The sequence below is a fragment of the Chelonia mydas genome, chromosome 2 (assembly GCF_015237465.2).
Source record: "Chelonia mydas isolate rCheMyd1 chromosome 2, rCheMyd1.pri.v2, whole genome shotgun sequence".
NCBI lineage: Eukaryota > Metazoa > Chordata > Testudines > Cheloniidae > Chelonia > Chelonia mydas.
Genome location: NC_057850.1, coordinates 210,772,566 through 210,793,760, shown reverse-complemented (window position 1 = coordinate 210,793,760; position 21,195 = coordinate 210,772,566). Strand labels below are relative to the sequence as shown.

General features: G+C 37.6%; 1 protein-coding gene across 4 annotated transcripts in view; it reads left to right on the top strand.

Moving 5' to 3' along the window:
• The window catches only part of PHF14 (PHD finger protein 14), a 298,225-nt gene that overhangs the window by 271,292 nt on the left and 5,738 nt on the right, over positions 1-21,195 (top strand). For 2 of the 4 annotated variants that reach the window (XM_037890605.2, XM_037890610.2), the window contains one exon: positions 5,078-5,332. The exons of the other annotated variants lie outside the window; for them this stretch is intronic. In XM_037890605.2, the coding sequence (XP_037746533.1) occupies positions 5,078-5,317 (240 nt within the window). In that variant the 3' untranslated portion in view covers positions 5,318-5,332. Of the gene's footprint in view, positions 1-5,077; positions 5,333-21,195 lie in introns of those variants that run through there. 4 annotated transcript variants of the gene reach the window in all.

Sequence of the window (21,195 nt, the reverse complement as noted above, 5' to 3'; positions counted from 1 at the left end):
CATTGTGTTAATGTTAATTTATTTTCTTTTAATTTAAAACATCATTTTGATTTGAATTTCATGTGAAAGGTTGATTCTTCAGTAAGTCATGAAGTTCTTACTGCATTAATTATCAACTATATTATAATATATTTTCCACATGGTAAACTTATAAATGCTACTAGAGCTGTGGATTTAAATTTTTATTTTTAATTTCAATATTTGTATTATGATTGCACCTAGATTTCACAATCGTGGTCAAGTTCTGTATACACACACAACAAAAAGACAATTCTTGCCTCAGAGAGCTAATGATCAGATTTGTGGATTCCACAAACTTAAAACTTTTTTGCAATTTGCATTGCTCCTTCTTCTTGCTGCATGTTTTATAACTATATAGCTATAATGGCATCTGCTTATGTCCTGGAGGGAAGGAAATTGATGTGATTTTTTTTTCCATAGTAAGCAACTTTCCCCCCCCTCCTATCTTTCTCCTGTAGAAAAATTAACTATAGTAAAACTTATACCTAAATTAGAGAAATACACATATGCGCACATTCTGGAAAGTTTGGCTGAGATGATGCTCTGGAATCGGTAATGGTCACTGTAAATATTTGGATATTGTATAATAGTACATTAGAAATAAAAACATCACGAGGGAAGGTGAATAAATCACTTGCTGAAACAAATGGGTTCCATGTCTAATTAACCAGTGAATCTAAACCTAGAAAAATATTGTGTGTAAAAGCTAAATAAGTAGAAGATTGTTTAAATAAACCTTTTTCCAGTTTTCAGAGTAGCAGCCGTGTTAGTCTTTATCCGCAAAAAGAAAAGGAGTACTTGTGGCACCTTAGAGACTAACAAATTTATTTGAGCATAAGCTTTCATGAGAAGTGAGCTGTAGCTCACGAAAGCTTATGCTTAAATAAATTTGTTAGTCTCTAAGGTGCCACAAGTACTCCTTTTCTTTTTCCAGTGTTAAAGTTCCTCATTAACAGATGACATTGTTGTCAAATCATGGCAAAAGTCTGCATCAAGCAGTTCTATCCTCCATATGGTTGAAGTAAATAAAATCAGAAATTATTGGGCTTAAACACATAACATTCCAGTGTGATCAAATTACTTCCTTTTTATTTACTCAATAACCTTAGGTATCCTCAAATTAAAAACTGGCAAATGTTTCATGCCCTTTGCTGTTCTAACATTGACATATATAACAATTCATCATCCCATAATGGATCATTTTTATCAGAATCCTATGTCTCTTCTGTATACATGGAATAAATATTTATGTTTTCTCATTTTTCTGAACTAGAAGATACAGATAGAATAGGTTTGAAGTGTCAGCTATAATTCATTGCCCGCAAAGAAAGGCCTTATACTGATACTGTGTGGCAGGAAAAAAAAAACCTAACTAAATCATTTCAGCAGCAAGCTTATAACCAAGATAACATCAGTATTTTCCTTCTCGAAAATATATCTACCATAAATTAAAGGAGGTCTTCAGTATTTTATTAAAATGCATGTGACAAGTTTAACCCCATCTTCATCAGAAGCCTGTGTATGATTAAGAAAACCCTGTAGTGTTTAAAAGGAAGGACAAGTGAAAGTTAAAATGAGTTTGCAATGGGCTTCCTATTCGTTCTATAAAGATTGTACGTAAAAAACAAACCAAAAAGTGAATTAACAGAATAAAAATAGCCAAATATGATGTTTAACAGGGATTTGAGTGCATATGTTTAGCATATTTCAAGTGAAAGGTTTGTATTATACTTTGATATACTATATGTTTAGCCAAGTTTGCAAGAGTATTGAAATGTATGCTTTTAAATAAATTTGAAGCCCTTTTATTGACTTAGGCCCACTTTTTTTAAAGGGATTTAGGCATTGCTGTGCTCAGCTTTGCAAAATCTAACTAATTTAAGAGCCTAAATCTCACTTTGCTGCACCTCTGAGTGGTACAGCAGGGAATCTTACCCCAAGCCTGCACACCTTTATTCGTGTAGGTAGTCCTTTCATGAATGGTCATTTGAAATCAATAGGAACAAGGCTTTCCAGATCTCAGTGTGCATTTGAGCAATTGTCCTGTTTTTTTTAACATATATTTATTTATATTGACTTTAATAGCACTGATTGATTTATGAATATCATCACATTGATATTCATAGACATTTTTAGTTGCAGTGCAGTTTTAACTATATTTTGGTAACTGTACTTTTTTTAAAGAGTGATTTGAATGTGTATTGTGCCCCTGGATCTATTAATAAAGAGTTGTTGGTTAGGGCAATGGCTCTCATCCTTTCCAGACTGCTGTACCCTTTCAGGAGTCTGATTTGTCTTGTGTACCCCAAGTTTCACCTCACCTAAAAACGACTTACAAAATCAGACACAAAAATACAAAAGTGTCACAGCACACTATTACTGAAAAATTGCTTACTTTCTCACTTTTACCATATAATGGTACAATAAATCAATTGGAATATAAATATTGTACTTACATTTCAGTGCCTAGTATATGGAGCAGTATAAACAATTCATTGTATGAATTTTTAGTTTGTACTGACTTTGCTAGTGCTTTTTTGTAGCCTGTTATAAAACTTGGCAAATATCTAGATGAGCTGATGTGCCCCCTGGAAGATCTCTGTGTACCCCCAGGGATACACGTATCCCTGGTTGAGAACCACTGTGTTAGGGAACATGAAGTATTTTCTCTTTTTCTTTTTATTGAAACAGCGTTGTCAAGCTGTGCTGGTTTTTGTTTAGGGATCCTGTTCTGGATTGCTAAATATCTTGCTGATGTTGACAGGGCGTTTAAGATGATTGCTTTTTATGTTTTTGACATTTATTCAGTGTCTTTATGACTCAGAAACCCAAGCAGTATTCTTACTTGTCATTAGTGAGTTTTATTAAATTAACCCTCTGGTATACCAGTTAAGATTTAATTTGCTAATAAGATGTCCTAATCAATTTCTAAAGCATCCTACAATAATATTATATTTTAGACTGCTCAGTTATTAGAATGGTAAAACAAGAGGAGGGACATAATCAGAGATACAGCACTGTCTCTGTGAGTACGTCTACAATGCAAAAATAAAAAACCCATGCCAGTGAGTCTCAGAGCCCAAGTCATCTGACTTAGGCTCTTGCTAAGGGGCTAAAAATAGCCATGAAGATGTTTCTCACTTGGGCTAGAGCCCGAGCTCTAAGACTTTCCTCCCTCTCTGGGTTTCAGAGCTCGGGCACCAGCGCAAGTGGGAATGTACACACAGCTATTTTTAGCACTGAAGCACAAGCCCGAGTCAGTTGACCCAGGCTCTGAGATGTGCTGCTGTGGGTTTGGGTTTTTTTGGTCTTGTTTTGTTTTTTGGTTTTTAGATGTGTCCTCAGACTCTTAAGTACTGATGACTGATACAAGTCTATCCAGTTGAGGAGTGCACTTGAAACACATAACAGCTGTGGGAGTCCTGTGAAAGACCAGAAAGAACAAACCTTCTGGAGCAAAGAGAAATAAAAGATTCTCATATTTAGGCTGCAGATACAAGGGGGCACTTTCTAGTTGGCTCAGACAGCATGACGATGGTGGCATGCCTAAACAGCTAAGGAAGGACCAGAAACTTGAAGATCTACTTCACGTGCAGATACTGTTTTGGGTGTGGAGTCATCTCTCATCTTTTGGGGTGTTTCAGTAAACGAGAAAGCAGGTTGTCTAAATAGTTGTTCAATAAATGGTTTCTAATCAGAATGGTTTCTAATCCATGAGGTAGCCTCTGTGGTAACAGAAATTCAGCCACCTAGAAATGGGTCTGCTCGCCACACAAAGAAACTTTTAAGACAAGTCTTTACTTCACAAGGAAGACTGTTCATCTGCCCCTGAGAACAGATACCTTTGCCCAGAAGGAGCTGAACCTTCTGCTAATTGGCAATTCAAAAGATGAGAAGAGATAAGACTCACATAATATTTTTTCTCTCATACTACTGGCTAATGAAACTGTTTTTCTTAGACCTAGCGGGACTATCCTGAAAATATTCTCTACACCAGACAAAAAGGCTAGGTCTGCTCTTCTCTATATAGGCCCACGTGCGTCTGACAACCTGGGCTTTGAAAGACAACTCCTAATTAGAATGTGTTCTCCATGAGAGCCGCCAACATCATCATTAGTAGATGAGTCCTGAAGATGACACTCAACCTTCAAGTTTAGGTCATTTGGGCAAGATTCTAATACAGGTATGAGGGTAATCAAGTCACAGCTAGAAGCCCTGGAATTCAAACTATCTTGTAATTCATACATGAAAAAAAAAATGGAATTGGGATTCAAGTCCTGCACAATCTAGGCCATGCCTTGTCCTTTAGCAATGTGTTGTATGTGCCCTAGTTCATGACTCACTGGCTGACCATGCACACATTTAATTGTTACTCAGCATTTAGGCTTTCCAAATTGTCAGTGAGACCTACAATATCTTCTCCATATGGAATTTGCCCCTCATCCTACAGTCCCTCAGAAGGACTCCTTTCAAACCCAAAATATCCATTCCTTCTCTACTTGTCTTTGTACTAGTTGATGAAACAAAAGTGAGTTTCAGAGTTGGAGGTGCTACCAATGCAAGAACCCTAATATATCTCTTATAACAGCAAAATGGTTTCTTAAGCCCTAAAATTCTTCCTGACCAAAGTGAATTCCACCTACTAGGAAGTAGTCATCCATGTAGTGTCCAAATCTTTTAATACTTAAAGGGAAAGGTATAGCATATTTTTGACAGGTTCCTGGTAGTCCAAATGTAACTCAAGCACACAGAATCAATTGGAAAAATAGCTCATTATATCCTTTCATCTGAAGTGTTCAAGTCAGGGGCTCCAAGCCATCCTTGGTTAGGTAGATGAAGTGTAATGTTGAACATATAATAAACTAGGGAATAAAAACCTACGCCACAAAATCCATTGCAAGATCCAGGGCAGAACAGGCCTCTGCTACAACAGAAGAAATATGTAGGAAAGCCACCAAACAAATTCCCTTTGAATAATTTTTCAGGAGGATGGGGGCATAGGTATTTTTATAGCTTTGGGAGCACTCTTTCATGCTCTTCCTGCTTTTAATCTAAGGTTCCAGAGAGGGTTAGAGGAAGTCTCTCTTCCTTCCCCTGCACCAAGGGGCAAGACCAGAGTGGAGCCTGGGCAAACAACTTTAGCCCAGGGAGAATGAAGGACTGCATGTTATCTGGTTTAAAACTTTTTATTACCACAAAAGTTGGACTGTGTCATTTTACCAGAGTGCTAGATCACTTCAGATTTTCACATCAGCTACTCAGAGAAAACTGTGGAGAAACTGAAGCTCAGCTGTAGCTGACACTGACCAGGTAAGCAATTCCATAGCACTTAGCAAGAGTGCTGAACTGTCTCTGATATCCATGCAGACAAAGCACAGTTAAAATATGAAGGCCTGAAGGAAAAATTACCGTCTTTCATAAACAGTTTAAAACAGTTTAATAATTACAGTTGCTGGCTACATAATGTGTCCATACTTGAGAATTAACTCAAGTAATCTACTCTCGAGTTAATTCCTTCATGTTAGCCTGTCATGAGGTGGAGAGGCCACACTACAAAGTAACAGTTGAGTGCTGGAGGGTTTCTGTGGTGTTTTGCTGGACACAGTGGCACACAACGCAATAATATGTGGCTCTCACACTTCTGGGGGTACATCCCATGGTTTGTAGTACTTCAGTAAACTGTGACACTTTATTAGTACTTTTTATTTTTATTGTGGGAGAACTTGTCTGTGCTTTCTGGGGATCCTGGGTGAAAATGATATGAATGGTACCATATAATGGTAGCTCATTACATTAAACCACAGATGGCTTGGCATGCTCCAGATTTCTGTCCGCTGCCTTTGTTCCAGAGGGTTGCAAGGCATGGCTCCAACCTGGAGCAATGGCTTTTACCAAACCCTATAACTAGTGCAACTCTCAGTGTGTGAAGAAGAACAAGGTACAAGGCATGAGATGCAGTGCTGAGCATTTCTTCAGAAAGCAGCAGCATATTTTCTTAAGGAGCACACACAAGCTGCATGCGGAGCTGGAAGAGTGGAGAGAGAGACGATGTGATTTTTAATGGGTGATAAATCCCCCTATTGTCACTGGTGGTTCTGGACCAAGCCCAGTGGCACTGAATGAATTACTTCCTGGATGGGATTTCTAACATAATCCATTTCTATTCATCCTTTTTCAGTATCTTTCTCTTTACATTTTGGTGTATATTAAGGTAGAAATTGGGTTAAATGGGACCAAGCATGAAGTCATTTTACCAGATTTAGTGCCAAATTTCTTCTGAAAGGCTACTAGTGAAGAGATTCCAGGTCTTTCTCCTAACACACAGAGAACCCATGGGCCTTGGAGTTTAACTTTACCTTGTACAATTACTGGAGTTCTTTGAGATGTGTAGTCCCTATCTGTAGTCCACTACCTGCTCTCCTTCCTCTTTTCTTTGGATCTGTAGCCTAAAGGTTATTCACTATAGAGAAGTAACTGGATGGGTGGGTGATCTGTACCGCCCCTTCTGTCCTTGGTTTGAGTATGAAGACGAGAAGGGCATAGGCGCAGACCAACAGACACTGCTAATGAACAGTCCTCTGGTCTCATACCTATGAAGTGCAAGCGCACCTCGAGTCGGATACAAATAGGGGCCACATGTCTTGAAGAATTACAGTTTCTGTGCAAGGTAAGTAACTGCTCTTTGCCATTCTAAGTCAGATTACTTCTGCCCATACGTTGCCTTCTAATTGCTCATGGAGCAGTTGTCTAGCTAAAGGAGCTACTAAATGGGAATCAGGCTTCTTTCAACTAGAAATCGCTCCTTTGCATATTTTATAGCTTGTGGTATATTTTATTATATCATGTACCATAAAACACCTGTTTTCAAATGTTTATTTTTGGGGGGAAAGATTGATGCTTCAAAGTTTAGAGCTGTACAATTTCTTGCAATAAGTGCATTCATTTTATCTATTCTTTTGCTGGGCTGAGGTGGAACAGGTGATTCTCTGCACTGAAAGTTAATGCTTTTAAAGCTTTCTATACTTTCTGAATATAACAATACTTATATGAAGCTTTTCATCCATGAAGCTCTTTACGAGAGTAGGTAAGCATTATTATCTATTCTTAACAGATAGGGTAACTGAAGCAGTGAGTTTGGCTTTTCCAAAGCCAAAAAGATGATCAGTAGCAGGCCAATATCAGAGCTGAGATCAGAACTCAGAAGTTCCTGATCCAAATTCTGTGCTCAGACCACACCCATTTCTACACACAGTTATTTCAGTTATTTGTTTTAGCCCACTATGGGCTACTGGCACTTTTTTAGATTATAAATCATTATTGTTTCACCTCTCCTCAACTCAGCTAACAGTGCCAGCCTCATCTGTCCATTTGCCAGCTTCTCACACTTAAGTTTCTGTGCTCTCCTCCACCCTGTCCTTTATGCATGGAATGTCCTCCTTGATCTGATCCATAAAGCCACTGTCCTTCCCTCCTTCACATCCCTTCTCTGCAACCAGCTCTGCAGTGACTTGACCAGCTGATAATGGATAGGTTGAAGGGCTGTCAGGTATGGTCAGGATTTAGAGTGTATCTCTAAAGAGGTATCTAATGTGTATATGTAAAAATGTTTTACTCATTTTGATGATATCCCGTTTCCAACCCATCATATATAACCCGTATGGGTCCACGAAAAAAAGCTGTTAACAAGATGCGTGTCCATCATTACCCTCATCACTTTGCTTTTATGTTATTTCTCCCTTCCCCATCCCACCCCCTCGCAGAGTGTCTTTTTTTCTGATTAGATTGTAATCTTTTCAGGACAAGCCTATCTTTTACAATGTGTTTGCACAATGCCTGTTGCAATGGAGTCCTGTCCCCTGGCTTAGGCCTTATGGCAATCGATATAAATCAATATTGACTCCAGATGCTGTAGATCTCCCCCAAAGTTTTCATAATAATCCATTCTCAATTGAGGCACTGATCGATAATTAAATGGTAAAGGTATATATATATGCATTACATGGTCATGAAAAGGGCCAGAACCTACTCCATGAAATCTCAGCATAGAAATTTGGAAAATATTTCACTCTATTTGGGTTGCTTTGGAACCCATTATTTTATTTTAACAGGTTGCTGTGGCTTCATTCAAGGCCGGTGGCTGGTGGGAGTTACACCTCATCACAGTGCTGGAAATTTACAAAAGGGGACATATAGGTCTTGGAGGGGGCTAGAGACCTTCCACAGCTCAGGTCTTGCGTAGTTTTTCTGTCAGTTGAGGGAATTGGAGAGAGAATAGCCTACAAACTTCACAGTTTTTCCCTTTCTTAGAAATATCATCCCACATGTTTTATTTTCTTGAAATTATGTGAATTGAAAATAGCTTAGCCCAGCTGTAGTCACAATGATTAATGTGTCACTATGGATGTGTCAGTTAAGTGTGTGAAGAGAGCACCACAGGGCTATGGAAATTAGCAGTTCATTGTAGAGAGACTAAAATTCAGCTTGAAACAATATATATTAACATGCAGTATTTGCTGCTTTTCATCATAATCAGATGTTTTAAATTATTATTTTACTTTTAAGCAACCACTATCATTATACGTTTGTTGCTAAATTTAAATATGGTATAAAACAAATGGAAAAGCTACAGTAGCAAGTAAAATGCTTATGCATTTCTTGTTTTATTATACTGATGGAGATATGAATATGTGAGAGAGAAACACAGTTAACACAGGTTCCATCAGATGCAAGTAACAAAAGTACAGCGAATCAATTACAGAGACTGTTTGCCCCAGAAAAATGCAAATCTTTTTTTCCCATAGGATTATAGATCTTTCAACTCAATTTTCTATTTTGTGAGCTTAAGCAGGAAAGGCGATGGATGTAAATTCACTTAAACTGTCAGGTATAGAAGGGAACAACCAAAAGAAAAAAAAGAAATGCCCCCTCATTTTTGGAATCTTCATATCAGGTTCCCTGAGCTCATATATATGCAAAATGAGAAAAGCCAATGACAAAAAAATAGATGATGACTAAGTAAATTGAATATGTGGCATCATGTTCGGGTATGCTATAGTATTTATAATAAAAATATATTAATTTAGCAAGTTTAACATTGTAGGGAAACATTGAGGAAAATGAGAGATGATGTGAAACAAAATCTAGTCAGGCAAAAATAACTCTCTAAAATAATGCTCACTTATATGAAAGATCTTATAAAACATAGTTCTGTTAAGTACCCACAGGATTAAACTACATCCATGACCATGCATCTCTTCAAGATAAATATTGAGCTCAGTTAGGACCCAATCCTGCAGATGCTCATATGAACAACTTTTCTTAAGTCAGTAGTCCCAGAGTTAAATTGGACAACTTTGTGCTGATCTCATTTGAGTACAGTTGGACCACTTACGTTTCTAGAGTTATATGTGTAAGTGTTTGCATGATGTTGCCCGTAATACATTCTGAAGAGTAGTGGCATTGAGATATTGCAATATGTAAGGCAAAAAAATCTTCTGAGTGAATAGATTTTGGAGGAATGGAAATGACCAAGTTGCATGAAGAGTTTTCCCTAATGATGTTAAATAGTGATTTGTAATATGGGCTCTGTAATGGGCTGTACTGCCATAAAAAAGCAGAACTCTAATTAGTTATAGTCAAATTGTGCCTAGTTTTAGGTATCATTTTTTTCATTGTTGCCTTATAGTAATTGAATCACATCTAAGTGTTTTTTCCCCTAAATCTTTTAACAAGGTTTTGCGTGTGTGTGCTGATCTCAAACTGCTAGACACCTTTGATCCAGTATTGTGGAACAACAGTCTCTAGATTTATCAGAGAGAGATGCATAGAAATATAGGTTAGGAGCCCTCTTCATCACAGATGTCTAGACTAGGGCAAGGTTTGCCTTTGGATTTGATTTGACATTTTGACAGGTGACTTGTCTTCTTCCAGATTAACTAGAAAATGTTGACTGACAGATTTTTTTGTGTGAAGGTTAATAGTGAATTTTTTGAGGTATATGTTACTCATACAAATTTCCCCCAGAGTAAATTTTACCTATAATAGTGCTTAAATGAATGGGTGTTATATTGTTTGCAGTAGGCACACATTTATTTTGGTATAATATAAAAATGTATTTATTATTCATGAATATTAAAGATATTTTATTCGTTATTCTTTTTGTGGTGCAGAAAGTAATAGTACAAAGCTTAAACAATGTATGCATTGAAGATTTGTCAGTGTTTTAAACAAAGCATAGAACTACAGTAAGACTTAGTTACGTGTAATTGCTATTCTCACAAATATATTCACTCCCCAAACCTCCCCAAGGAATAGAATGGTGACACACAAAAATACTAGATATCAGAACACAGAGGACTGGAAGGGAGATTGAAGTGAATTTATTATATTTGAATACATATTACTTTAGTTCTTAAATTTTTGAGTCGATTAATAGTTAAGCTTTGGTACATTAAATTTAATAGTTGACTCAAACTTCTCTATTTATTTACTACTCATATGGGCCCTGGCCCCGCAAACACCAGGGCTATAGGCATTACTTTCAACTAAAGTAATAGAATTAAAAAAAACCCCAAAACCATATTAACATGGGGGGCATAGGTGCTAGAACTAGGGGTGCTGCCCCACCCCCTGCCTTGAAGTGGTTTCCATCATATATAGGGTTTACAGTTTGGTTCAGTGGCGCTCAGCACCCCTATGATGGGGGAGGAAACCCACAACCCTTACCTTTTAAACAGCTCAACACCAACTCCCAAATCCATAGCCTCCCTACTCTGCTTATAGATTCATAGATTCCAGGACCAGAAGGGACTATTGTGATCATCTTGTCTGATTTCCTGTACAACACAGGCCACAGAACTTCCCCTAAATAATTCCTAGGGCATATCTGTTAGAAAAACATTGCTAGTGATGAAGAATCCACCATAACCTTTGGTAAATTGTTATAATGGTTAATTACCCTCACTGTCAAAAATTTACTCCGTATTTCCATCCCCACAGCTGAATTGTTGTATTCCTGATCCATTCTGTCCAACAAACTTAATAGGTCCATGTTAACTGGATGTGGGAAAAGTCTTGGTGATTGATTGCCATAATACTCTTTAAGGAAATTTGTGGACAGCTTTGGAGGAAATCGTATGAAAGATTCCTCTGGAGGGGAAGATTGAATGAAGACTAAGGGGGCGGGGATTATAGATTTACTTCAGTTTTAGAAATAGATTATGGGGACAAAAAGTTCAAAGGCTACAATATTTTGTTAAGTTGGACAATAGTAGAAATGTCTCATATAAAATGTATGGTAGGATAGTGTCATAGTTTTTTTCCTCACACAAAGGAATATTTTTAACAGAAATATCTGGATAAGAATTAAGGCATTACCACTACATGGAAAAAATGTGCATAGGAAACTATAAATTTCAACACAGACATTCATACTACTCATTCATTGGTGGGTGAAGGGTTTGCGCTCCTGAGAATCAGGAATTTGGTCCCCTAAGGCAATAGATGGATCCATGGATCTGTGGAGAAAGAAGTGGTTCGGGCCTATTTAGAAAAGCTGGACGAGCACAAATCCATGGGGCCGGATGCACTGCATCCGAGAGTGCTAAAGGAGTTGGCGGATATGATTGCAGAGCCATTGGCCATTCTCTTTGAAAACTCATGGCGATCAGGGGAAATCCTGGACGACTGGAAAAAGGCTAATGTAGTGCCCATCTTCAAAAAAGGGAAAAAGGAGGATCCTGGAAACTACAGGCCAGTCAGCTTCACCTCAGTCCCTGGAAAAATCGTGGAGCAGGTCCTCAAGGAATCAATTCTGAAGCACTTAGAGAAGAGGGAAGTGATCAGGAAGAGTCAGCATGGATTCACCAAGGGCAAGGCATGCCTGACAAATCTACTTGCCTTCTATGATGAGATAACTGGCTCTGTGGATGAGGGGAAAGCAGTGGACATGTTGTTCCTTGACTTTAGCAAAGCTTTTGACACTGTCTCCCACAGTATTCTTGCCAGCAAGTTAAAGAAGAATGGGCTGGATGAATGGACTATAAGGTGGATAGAAAGTTGGCTAGATTGTCGGGCTCAACGGGTAGTGATCAATGGCTCTATGTCTAGTTGGCAGCCCGTATCAAGTGGAGTGCCCCAAGGGTCGGTCCTCGGGCCAGTTTTGTTCAATATCTTCATTAATGATCTGGAGGATGGTGTGAATTGCACCCTCAGTAAGTTTGCAGATGACACTAAATTGGGAGGAGAGGTAGATACGCTGGAGGGTAGGGATAGGATACAGAGGGACCTAGACAAATTAGAGGATTGGGCCAAAAGAAATCTGATGAGGTTCAACAAGAACAAGTGCAGAGTCCTGCACTTAGGACGGAAGAATCCCATGCACCGCTACAGACTAGGGACCAAATGGCTAGGCAGCAGTTCTGCAGAAAAGGACCTAGGGGTTACAGTGGACGAGAAGTTGGATATGAGTCAACAGTGTGCCCTTATTGCCAAGAAGGCCAATGGCATTTTGGGATGTATAAGTAGGGGCATTGCCAGCAGGTCGAGGGACGTGATCGTTCCCCTCTATTCGACATTGGTGAGGCCTCACCTGGAGTACTGTGTCCAGTTTTGGGCCCCACACTACAAGAAGGATGTGGAAAAATTGGAAAGTGTCCAGTGGAGGGCAACAAAAATGATTAGGGGACTGGAACACATGAGTTATGAGGAGAGGCTGCGGGAACTGGGCTTATTTAGTCTGCGGAAGAGAAGAATGAGGGGGGATTTGATAGCTGCTTTCAACTACCTGAAAGGAGGTTTCAAAGAGGATGGCTCTAGACTGTTCCCAGTGGTAGCAGATGACAGAACAAGGAGTAATGGTCTCCAGTTGCAGTGGGGGGGGTTTAGGTTGGCTATTAGGAAAAACTTTTTCACTAGGAGGGTGGGGAAACACTGGAAAGCATTACCTAGGGAGGTGGTGGAATCTCCTTCCTTAAAAGTTTTTAAGGTTAGGCTTGACAAAGCCCTGTCTGGGATAATTTAATTGGGGATTGGTCCTGCTTTGAGCAGGGGGTTGGACTAGATGACCTCCTGAGCTCCCTTCCAACCCTGATATTCTATGATTCTATGATTCATGCAGAAATGAAGGTAGCTGTGAAGTCCCTGTACCTTTCTGTGAGTGCCCCATTAGCCTTGCCGCTCTCTGGCAGCAGTTCCATTTCCTGACTCCCTTCCCCTCAGAGGCACAGGGGCAACCACTGAGGAGAGGCTACAAGTGTTAATGCTGATTGTAGCAGAATTATCTCCCAACTGGATGTACAGACCTGCTGCTCACCCTAATCCTGCCAAAGAACCCACAGAACCTGGACCCTGTACACCTTCAGTGGAGAAGCTTCTGTGATGTCCCGGGGAAGATGGGAGCATACTGCAGATTTCAACTCTTTTTTGCATTCATGGAAGCAGAGAAAAGGATGTGGCCCTAACTTAGTGTTAATGTTCTTATTTCATGTGTATAAATTACTTCCAGTTTACTATAATCCAGTAGGACATATATATTAACATACATGTCTAATCTTTATTTAGGCAACATGTTTGTCTAACCTTTGTTTACTTAGGGCTAGTTCAGCAAACTAAGTAAACAGTAAAAAGAAAAGGAGGACTTGTGGCACCTTAGAGACTAACAACTTTATTTGGGCATGAGCTTTCGTGAGCTACAGCTCACTTCATCAGATGCATGCAGTAGCTGTAGCTCACGAAAGCTTATGCTCAAATAAATTTGTTAGTCTCTAAGGTGCCACAAGTACTCCTTTTCTTTTTGTGAATACAGACTAACACGGCTGCTACTCTGAACCTGTAAGTAAACAGTGCTCGTTGATTGAACCCCATATTTCTTTTCATTTTAATTAATAAATCTGTGAAAGCAAGAAGGATATCTAACAGCAAACAAATCTGATCATTTTACCTAGGGTTGTATATTTGCTTACAGCTTTGAAATAAAGTCTATCAAAGCACTATAGGAATAAGTAAAATATTATAGCACATAACTTTTAATTCATATGAATGTAATGTGATTTTGTGCCTCAGTAGATATTTAAGCTTGTGTTGCATACACTGGATAAGAAGTAGGAACTCTAATCTACTCTGCTCATTAATTTCAGCAGTAACTGTACTAAAGGGCTTGTTTTTTAAAATTTGTTACATAATTGAGTATTTCCACATACCTTCTAAAATCAGCTTCTAGTCAGACATTCAGCTGATTTTTAACACATAGCAAAACTAAACTACATAGATCAGGACAGAGTCCTAAATGTAAAATAGTCATCCTGTGAATCAAACAATAACAAAAAAGCATTCATGGGACTTTTAAAGACACAGAAACACAAGTGGAATTTTAACTAGAACATGGATTTTCCAGGCTTACTCAGGGATTCAAGCAAGACCCCTAATGTTACCTTAAAGTTGAATGTGAACCTTTTTTTAAAAAAACTATTAAGATCTCAGCTCAGAACGCACATACATGCTTAACTGGAATATATGAATAGTCCCACTGAAATTAAGGTTCTGTCTCGAAAGCTTATTCTCAGATAAATTGGATAGTCTCTAAGGTGCCACAAGTACTCCTTTTCTTTTTGCGAATACAGACTAACATGGCTGCTACTCTGAAACCTGTCTTTCCCTTGTAAGATCTGATGATCAATAATAATGAACAGGTGTCTGTCTAATATTTATATTATATCCAGAGACCCCAATAAGAGCAGGATGATAGCCCCTCATTAACACAAAGGTGGACATGCTCCTTGCCTCAAAGACCATTATAATAAAAGATAAATTAAATGTAAACTATTTGTAATAGTGTATTATATACATTTAAATATAAAGTAGTGTATTTGACATATCATATTCACATGTATTTGATGTAATGAAATTTTTTGAATTCAAATAGATAAAAGGAGGTTTCTTCCTAAATATAAGGTATTTGTAGTTTTTAAGTCTGCATATGAAAGTCCAAATTCTGACTCCCTGGAGGCTCTCGGATGCTGCAAAAGTACATCCACATTCTGATTGCCAATGTTCCCTCCTCCGCCCCCATATTAAAACCATGGGACATGGAAGGTTTTCGTAGTTTTCATTGCTAGATTAGGGATATACATACATAAAGATGTGGGCTAGTCCATGCCCTAGAATACTTCTTTGGGACCTGATCCATTGCACATTGAAATTAGTGAAACAACTCTCATTGACTTCAGTGGGCAAATTTGACCCTTGCAGCGCATGTTGCAGAAGGAGTACAAGGTGGCTTCCACATGGGTTATGATGAGGGAAGTAGAGCAGGGGTGAAAAAACATCTAGGGATTTTTTTGCACTGGGCAGCCGGAATTTGGCCTATCCTCTCACAACTGATTTGTAAGTGTAACTTTTAGCTAAAGGAGTATTAATGCTTCCAGTAATAAGAAGACATAAAATACTCAGATCGGTACAATATATAATAAATCTGTAATTCCGCTGGCCTTTCTGATAACATCATAAACCACAAGAGTAAAGCTAGATTGGTTTGTTCATGTCTTAACGAGAGAATGGCACAGCCATTATTTATGTGGGCAGGAGTTGCATGTAATACATGTTTTAAAAAAAGAAAAATCTGTTCCTTCAGTCTGCCTTGTCTTCTTCTTCTTATCCTTCTCTGTAGTACAGACTTTGAATGTTCCTATATCTTTTCCACTCCCTCTAACACCACAGGTTTGTGCCCCTTCTCTTATTCTTCATTAACAGGTTGATTTAAAAATACATACATTCCAAAACATTACAAAGACTTTTATTGTGTAGTTTTCTGACATCGCCATGTTGCAGTATTCACTACATAGAAGGATATCATATTTTAGAGTAAGAGATGAGGGGAAAAATGGGAGAAAATCTCTCTTCACTAGTTCATATATTGTTAGCTGCCACATGTACTGCACACATTTCAGCTGGGTTTGCTAAGAGTTCTCAAATTACTTTAAATTCATAATCCATCTTTAGATATTTTTCTAATTAAATATGCATTTTCTCCTGTCACAAGGAAAACTTTGGTTCTGCTTTTTACAGTAATTTAATTAAGCATTTCCTGTATGTTCATTTCAGTATTTATCATGGCCCACTAACATTAGAATTCAGTGTATAACGGTAGATTAATTGCCCTTTGTATTAAATGAAATAAGAATCCCAGATATGCAGAGTCATGAAATTTAATTGTGTTCCTCGATTGCTTATTCAATGCATTGGAAAACTGAATCAAGAAATACAGAAGAAAAGGGGCAAAGGTTGTTAAATGTAGCGCATAACACGGATTTTGAACTTTACTTAATGAACCGAGTGTTTATTACTATGAAATAAATGCACCATTTAAAGAATTATGGTGGAATTGTAAAACATTAAAACTCTAATTAATTTTGGTCAGAAGCATGCAGTGCACTCATTTTACCTAAAACATTTTCATTATGGTCAATATTTTTTCAGTTATTGAGATAAATGTATTATGCAGAGGTATTATGTTAAATTTCTCTTGCAGTTTAAAACATGCACTTCAGTGGTATTTAAGGTGATTTCTTTTGTGTGTCTTAAGTCTATAAAATTCTTGACTATAGTTTGAGGAAGTATTTTATATTATGTATCTGCATATGCTTTGCTTTTTAATGTCATTAAGTATTTTGAAGAGAATTAAAATAGTGTTGAGACCTCTTGCTAAAAGACTATATACTCAGGCTTATTTAGGAAAGTAGTTAAAAACAGTTGAAAATAAGTTCTTAAGGATTTTATTTAAATGAGACTTTTTAAAAAATGGAATAGGTTAAAATAAAATATTAGCTCTTCAGTGTGGGGATTTAGCAGCTTTCTGTCCTTGTACACCTATTATAAGTACACCAGATAGCTGCACTTGCTCTTAACGTCAAGAATATAAGCACAAAAAGGTTGAAGATTCACTCTACTGTAGCAAATGTACAATTTAAATGAAGAGAATTTAATTGGAATAAATAAAGGATTGAAAGTACTGTACTTTTTAGAAATAGTTGTAACACATGCATTGTTAGTCTATGGATGGTTATTCTTTATTTAGCAATGTAACGTTCAGGTAATATAGAAACTGAAGATCCTTTGATCATGCTTTTTTACTTCATAAAAAATCTACTGAGATCACATTAATATAAAAACATTATTTATTGACTGTATAGCTGCATATGTGAGTGTGCAACTGAATGGTTAGGAGATGGCTTTTTGCAAGTATATTCATAATAATGCCAAATTCTTGCTTGGAAGTTAAAACAAGTACACACTCCGAGACTTAAGAGAAAATTAATGGAGAATACCTTTGTACACAGACAGGGCAATGCTTCTTAAGTCATTTTGCATTTAGTTAATAGTTTTCTTTTAGATCCATAACACTATATAAGCGTTTGTTCATAAGGTTTAAAGTATGTAAATCTAATGCTTTCAAAAGTTAAGGCAGATTCAGATGGCTGAAGAACAAACATTTTCTTAATACTTTCTACAAATTAGAATCAGCTGAACTTGTAAGACAACTGTTTGGTTCCAAGCACCACCTACCCAGCTGAAAATACCAACTGCAGTGGCAGTCAGCCAAAGGGGCCACTGAATGGAATGGCTGCCTCGTACGAAGAGGGAGAAACAGATGGAGGGTTTGAAAGCTGGCATAAAATCCTAGTGCTATAGTGAGCATTAAGTGAAATTTGGCTGTAAGGAATCTTGCAATGGAACATTTATCCCTTTAATCAAAATTAGAAGCAAATAGATGGAAAATACGGAACACTGACAAACTATTTTAAATACTTAAAGTTCTTGTACCATTATAAGTTAAAGGGGTTTGTTTTGACATAAACATGCAGCTGCTTGTAAATCTTAAATAAGCTCTTTGTTAGAAAAATAATTCTCTTGGTCTTGCATTGCCACCTAGAGTACGATGCTATTTACTACATAATTTAGGTACTCCTTTGGAAACAATATTCATCCCTTTAGCTTTGCTCTTTTTACTGAACAAAATGAAGTCAGGGAACTGCAACCAGTTAATTGATGTCATGTTTGCTTACATTAAAATGGTTAGTTCATTCATAGCTTCCATTATATCAGATCTGCAAAGATTTTGTTGTAGGAAATTGGTGGAGTTTGACAGTAAGAATTAATGGAGATATACATTAAAAGGTAAGACTGTCAGCTTTCCAGTGATCCCAGCGGGTGCATTTTCTTGATGGCTGCTTCAGAATACTTCATGAAGCAAATGTCAAACTTGTCGAGGCTGTCACTGTGAAAATGATCCATGTAGCAAGGGTCTCCTTTCCTTGGGAAACAAACAGCTGCCTTATCACTGCATAGCTGCAGTGACAAACCTGCCATCTATCATAAGAAATTTATATTTGCTTCTAATATCCACTGGTAAAGAACTGTTCTAGTAATATTCCATATTCCTGTACTACCCTTCTTTATAAGATTTGTCAGTTATACTTTTTGAGAAAATAACAGGTTTTGGAAGAAAAATAGCTTGTGCGCTTCAGCACATGATGGTCTCTCTCTGTCTTTGCTGGCTTACTAGTTAGACTAATTTATCTCTGAATCTGTAGCCACTTTTCTCCAAATTTGGCCTTTTATGCTGAAAATAAATAGGAATTTAACACAAAAAGAAAAACCACAGCAGCTTCTGAAATCCCTTCCTGATGAGGTATGTGGGAAGAACCTTGAAAATGTTTAAAGATAGATTTTATCTTCATCTCAGTGATGTTTTGATTAACAGAGTCTGTGTGATGTAACTGATAAAATATCTGGCTTCTACCTCAGACTTTAATGACATAAATATTATAGCTCAGCTCTTAGTAAAGGAATGTTCTCAGATAGTCACTTTGCTCTGAAAAGAACTGCTACTGAACCTTAAGTGCTCCAGTAAAAACAAAAAAAGTTAAGGGGAAAGGGAAACAAAAGATTTTAAGTACCAGTCAATGTGGCTTATGCATACAGGATATGTAGATACTTCTATAGGGCTAGTGTTAGTGAGTAGCCATGTGTGTCAAAATTATAGAAGTAGGTAGTCTTATGTGCAAGCTGGAAAAGGGTTGCAAGCTTCAGCGCTGTCTGAATTAGGGGACCATCATGTTTTGAGCTGGGCACTTATCAATACCTTGTAATGAATTTCAGAGGTCACTCAGAAGTTGTTGCTTTGACAAACTTAAAACTCAAGGCCATTCCCAATTGTAGGCTTTAGTGCCTTTTGACACTCAGTGCAGCAGTGTCTTGCAACAGGGATAGCAAAGATAGGTTCCCAAGGACCTCATCTGCATCAAGTCCCTTCACTGATTGTCTTCAATGTACACCAATGTGTAAAGCTGCTTTGTTTCTGCTGAGACGGCCTATTCTACCCCTATTCCAGTGGTGAGTTACCCTGTACTGCCTGTATTAGCATGTTAATCAGGAAGGGCATATTTTGATCGAGCTTCACAATGCTCCTTTGGTGTGCTTATGACCTCCATAAGATCCAGGTCAGATGAACTGTCAGGATGAACAGCTCCGCAGTTCTTCTATTTATGCATTTTCTCTGTGTAACATGTTTTATTCTTTTGGAGAATATACCAGGATTATTTTCCTTGCTCTTGAATAGAGTAAGTACTCGTTTTCTGTTAGGTTTCTAGCCACTAACTAGTCAATTTTCAATACTTTTTGGTTGTTAAAGTTGGAAGTACTCTATATTTTTGATATCTTTGGAGTCTAATTGTAGTGGCCACCCTGACACCCTTACCAATGCTGAATAGTACCTTAATCCACAAATCATGGTAGTACTTCCACAGTCAAGTTCTAGAATATGCCTTTCCACAATTAAGCTTTTAGACATTCTTTGTTGTACTACTGTATTGCAGGTCAGATGTTACTTTCCCCTTGTTGGGATGTCCATAATATTATACTAGTAGCTACCTGTTGGGCTTTTAATCTATCTTAAATTTTGTGCATCACAAAATTGGTATCTTTATCCTATTAGATATTTCTGTGTAGTAGAAATAGGTAGGGTATTTAGATGTCTCTCTCTCCTTCTTGATACATAACAACACATTCCTTACTATTCTTTGTCATGAAACTGTAGGTTTAGAGTTTTCATATTTTTTCTTACATATTACATATACAGAAGGGCAAATTATAGGTATGCTTTAGAGCACAAATCTATAACATTGTGTCTCATAGCACACTGAATAGACAGATGCTGTATGATATGTTCTGTATATAGAATTGTCTCTAATTTCCTGTGAAGTTCGTAACTGTCTGATTCATTTTTTTTCTTCAAGACTTCAGATAGCCAGCTAATGGGACCGTCAAGAAAGTGACATGTTTTTGAGTGAAAGGGATAAAAAAAGGAACACTCAAAACTCTGTGTGGTGTTCTTTCTTATATATGAACTGCAGCTTTTTCTTACTCTCACCCTTCCCTGTAAATGGGCTCGAGGTGACATGAATTTATGAGAGTTCATTTTGCTTTTATTTTTATACATGCTCACATGTGTTCAGTAAAGAAGACACCCTTCAAGCTTTTTATTTTCTTGGCGGTGTTTCTGTCATAATTAGCAGCTTTGTAGAAGTGAAAATAACATACTGGTACCTATAATTCTCCAAGGATAGTGGTTGTAATTCAATTTCTCACCAACTCTATCTGACCCATTTTTCCTGTCACTTTTCTTTAGTCTAAGGATAGTGGTGGGTATGACATGCTGCCTATGCCCCCAATTTGCATGGCCATACCTCCTTCTCTCCCTTTCTCAGTTTTTAAAATATGGATTTTAGGCCCCTATTTTTAACTTCTTGGACCCAGTTTATCCGTCTGAGCCATCAGATCCCAGTTACTGTGTGTAGACGGAGGAGTTTGATCTGTTATTATCACAACCATAAAAGAACAGCAATTACAGACAAGAAATCTTAATTTATTCCAATGTGAAAGTAATTCTAGGGCTGTTAAATGTAAATATGCTTCATATATTTTGGTGCTGTTAACTTAAATTACCATTAAACTCATTGTGTGCTCTGTATTGGCTCCCAATTTCATTTATTACTGCAATTCAGGGTGTTGGTTACCATATGAACCACACTATAAAGCCTGGAATGACCTGGGAGACCTTGTCATCTGAGATGTCATTCTAGCAATTGGAGTGAGCCAGAGAGAAGTTACTGTCTGTCC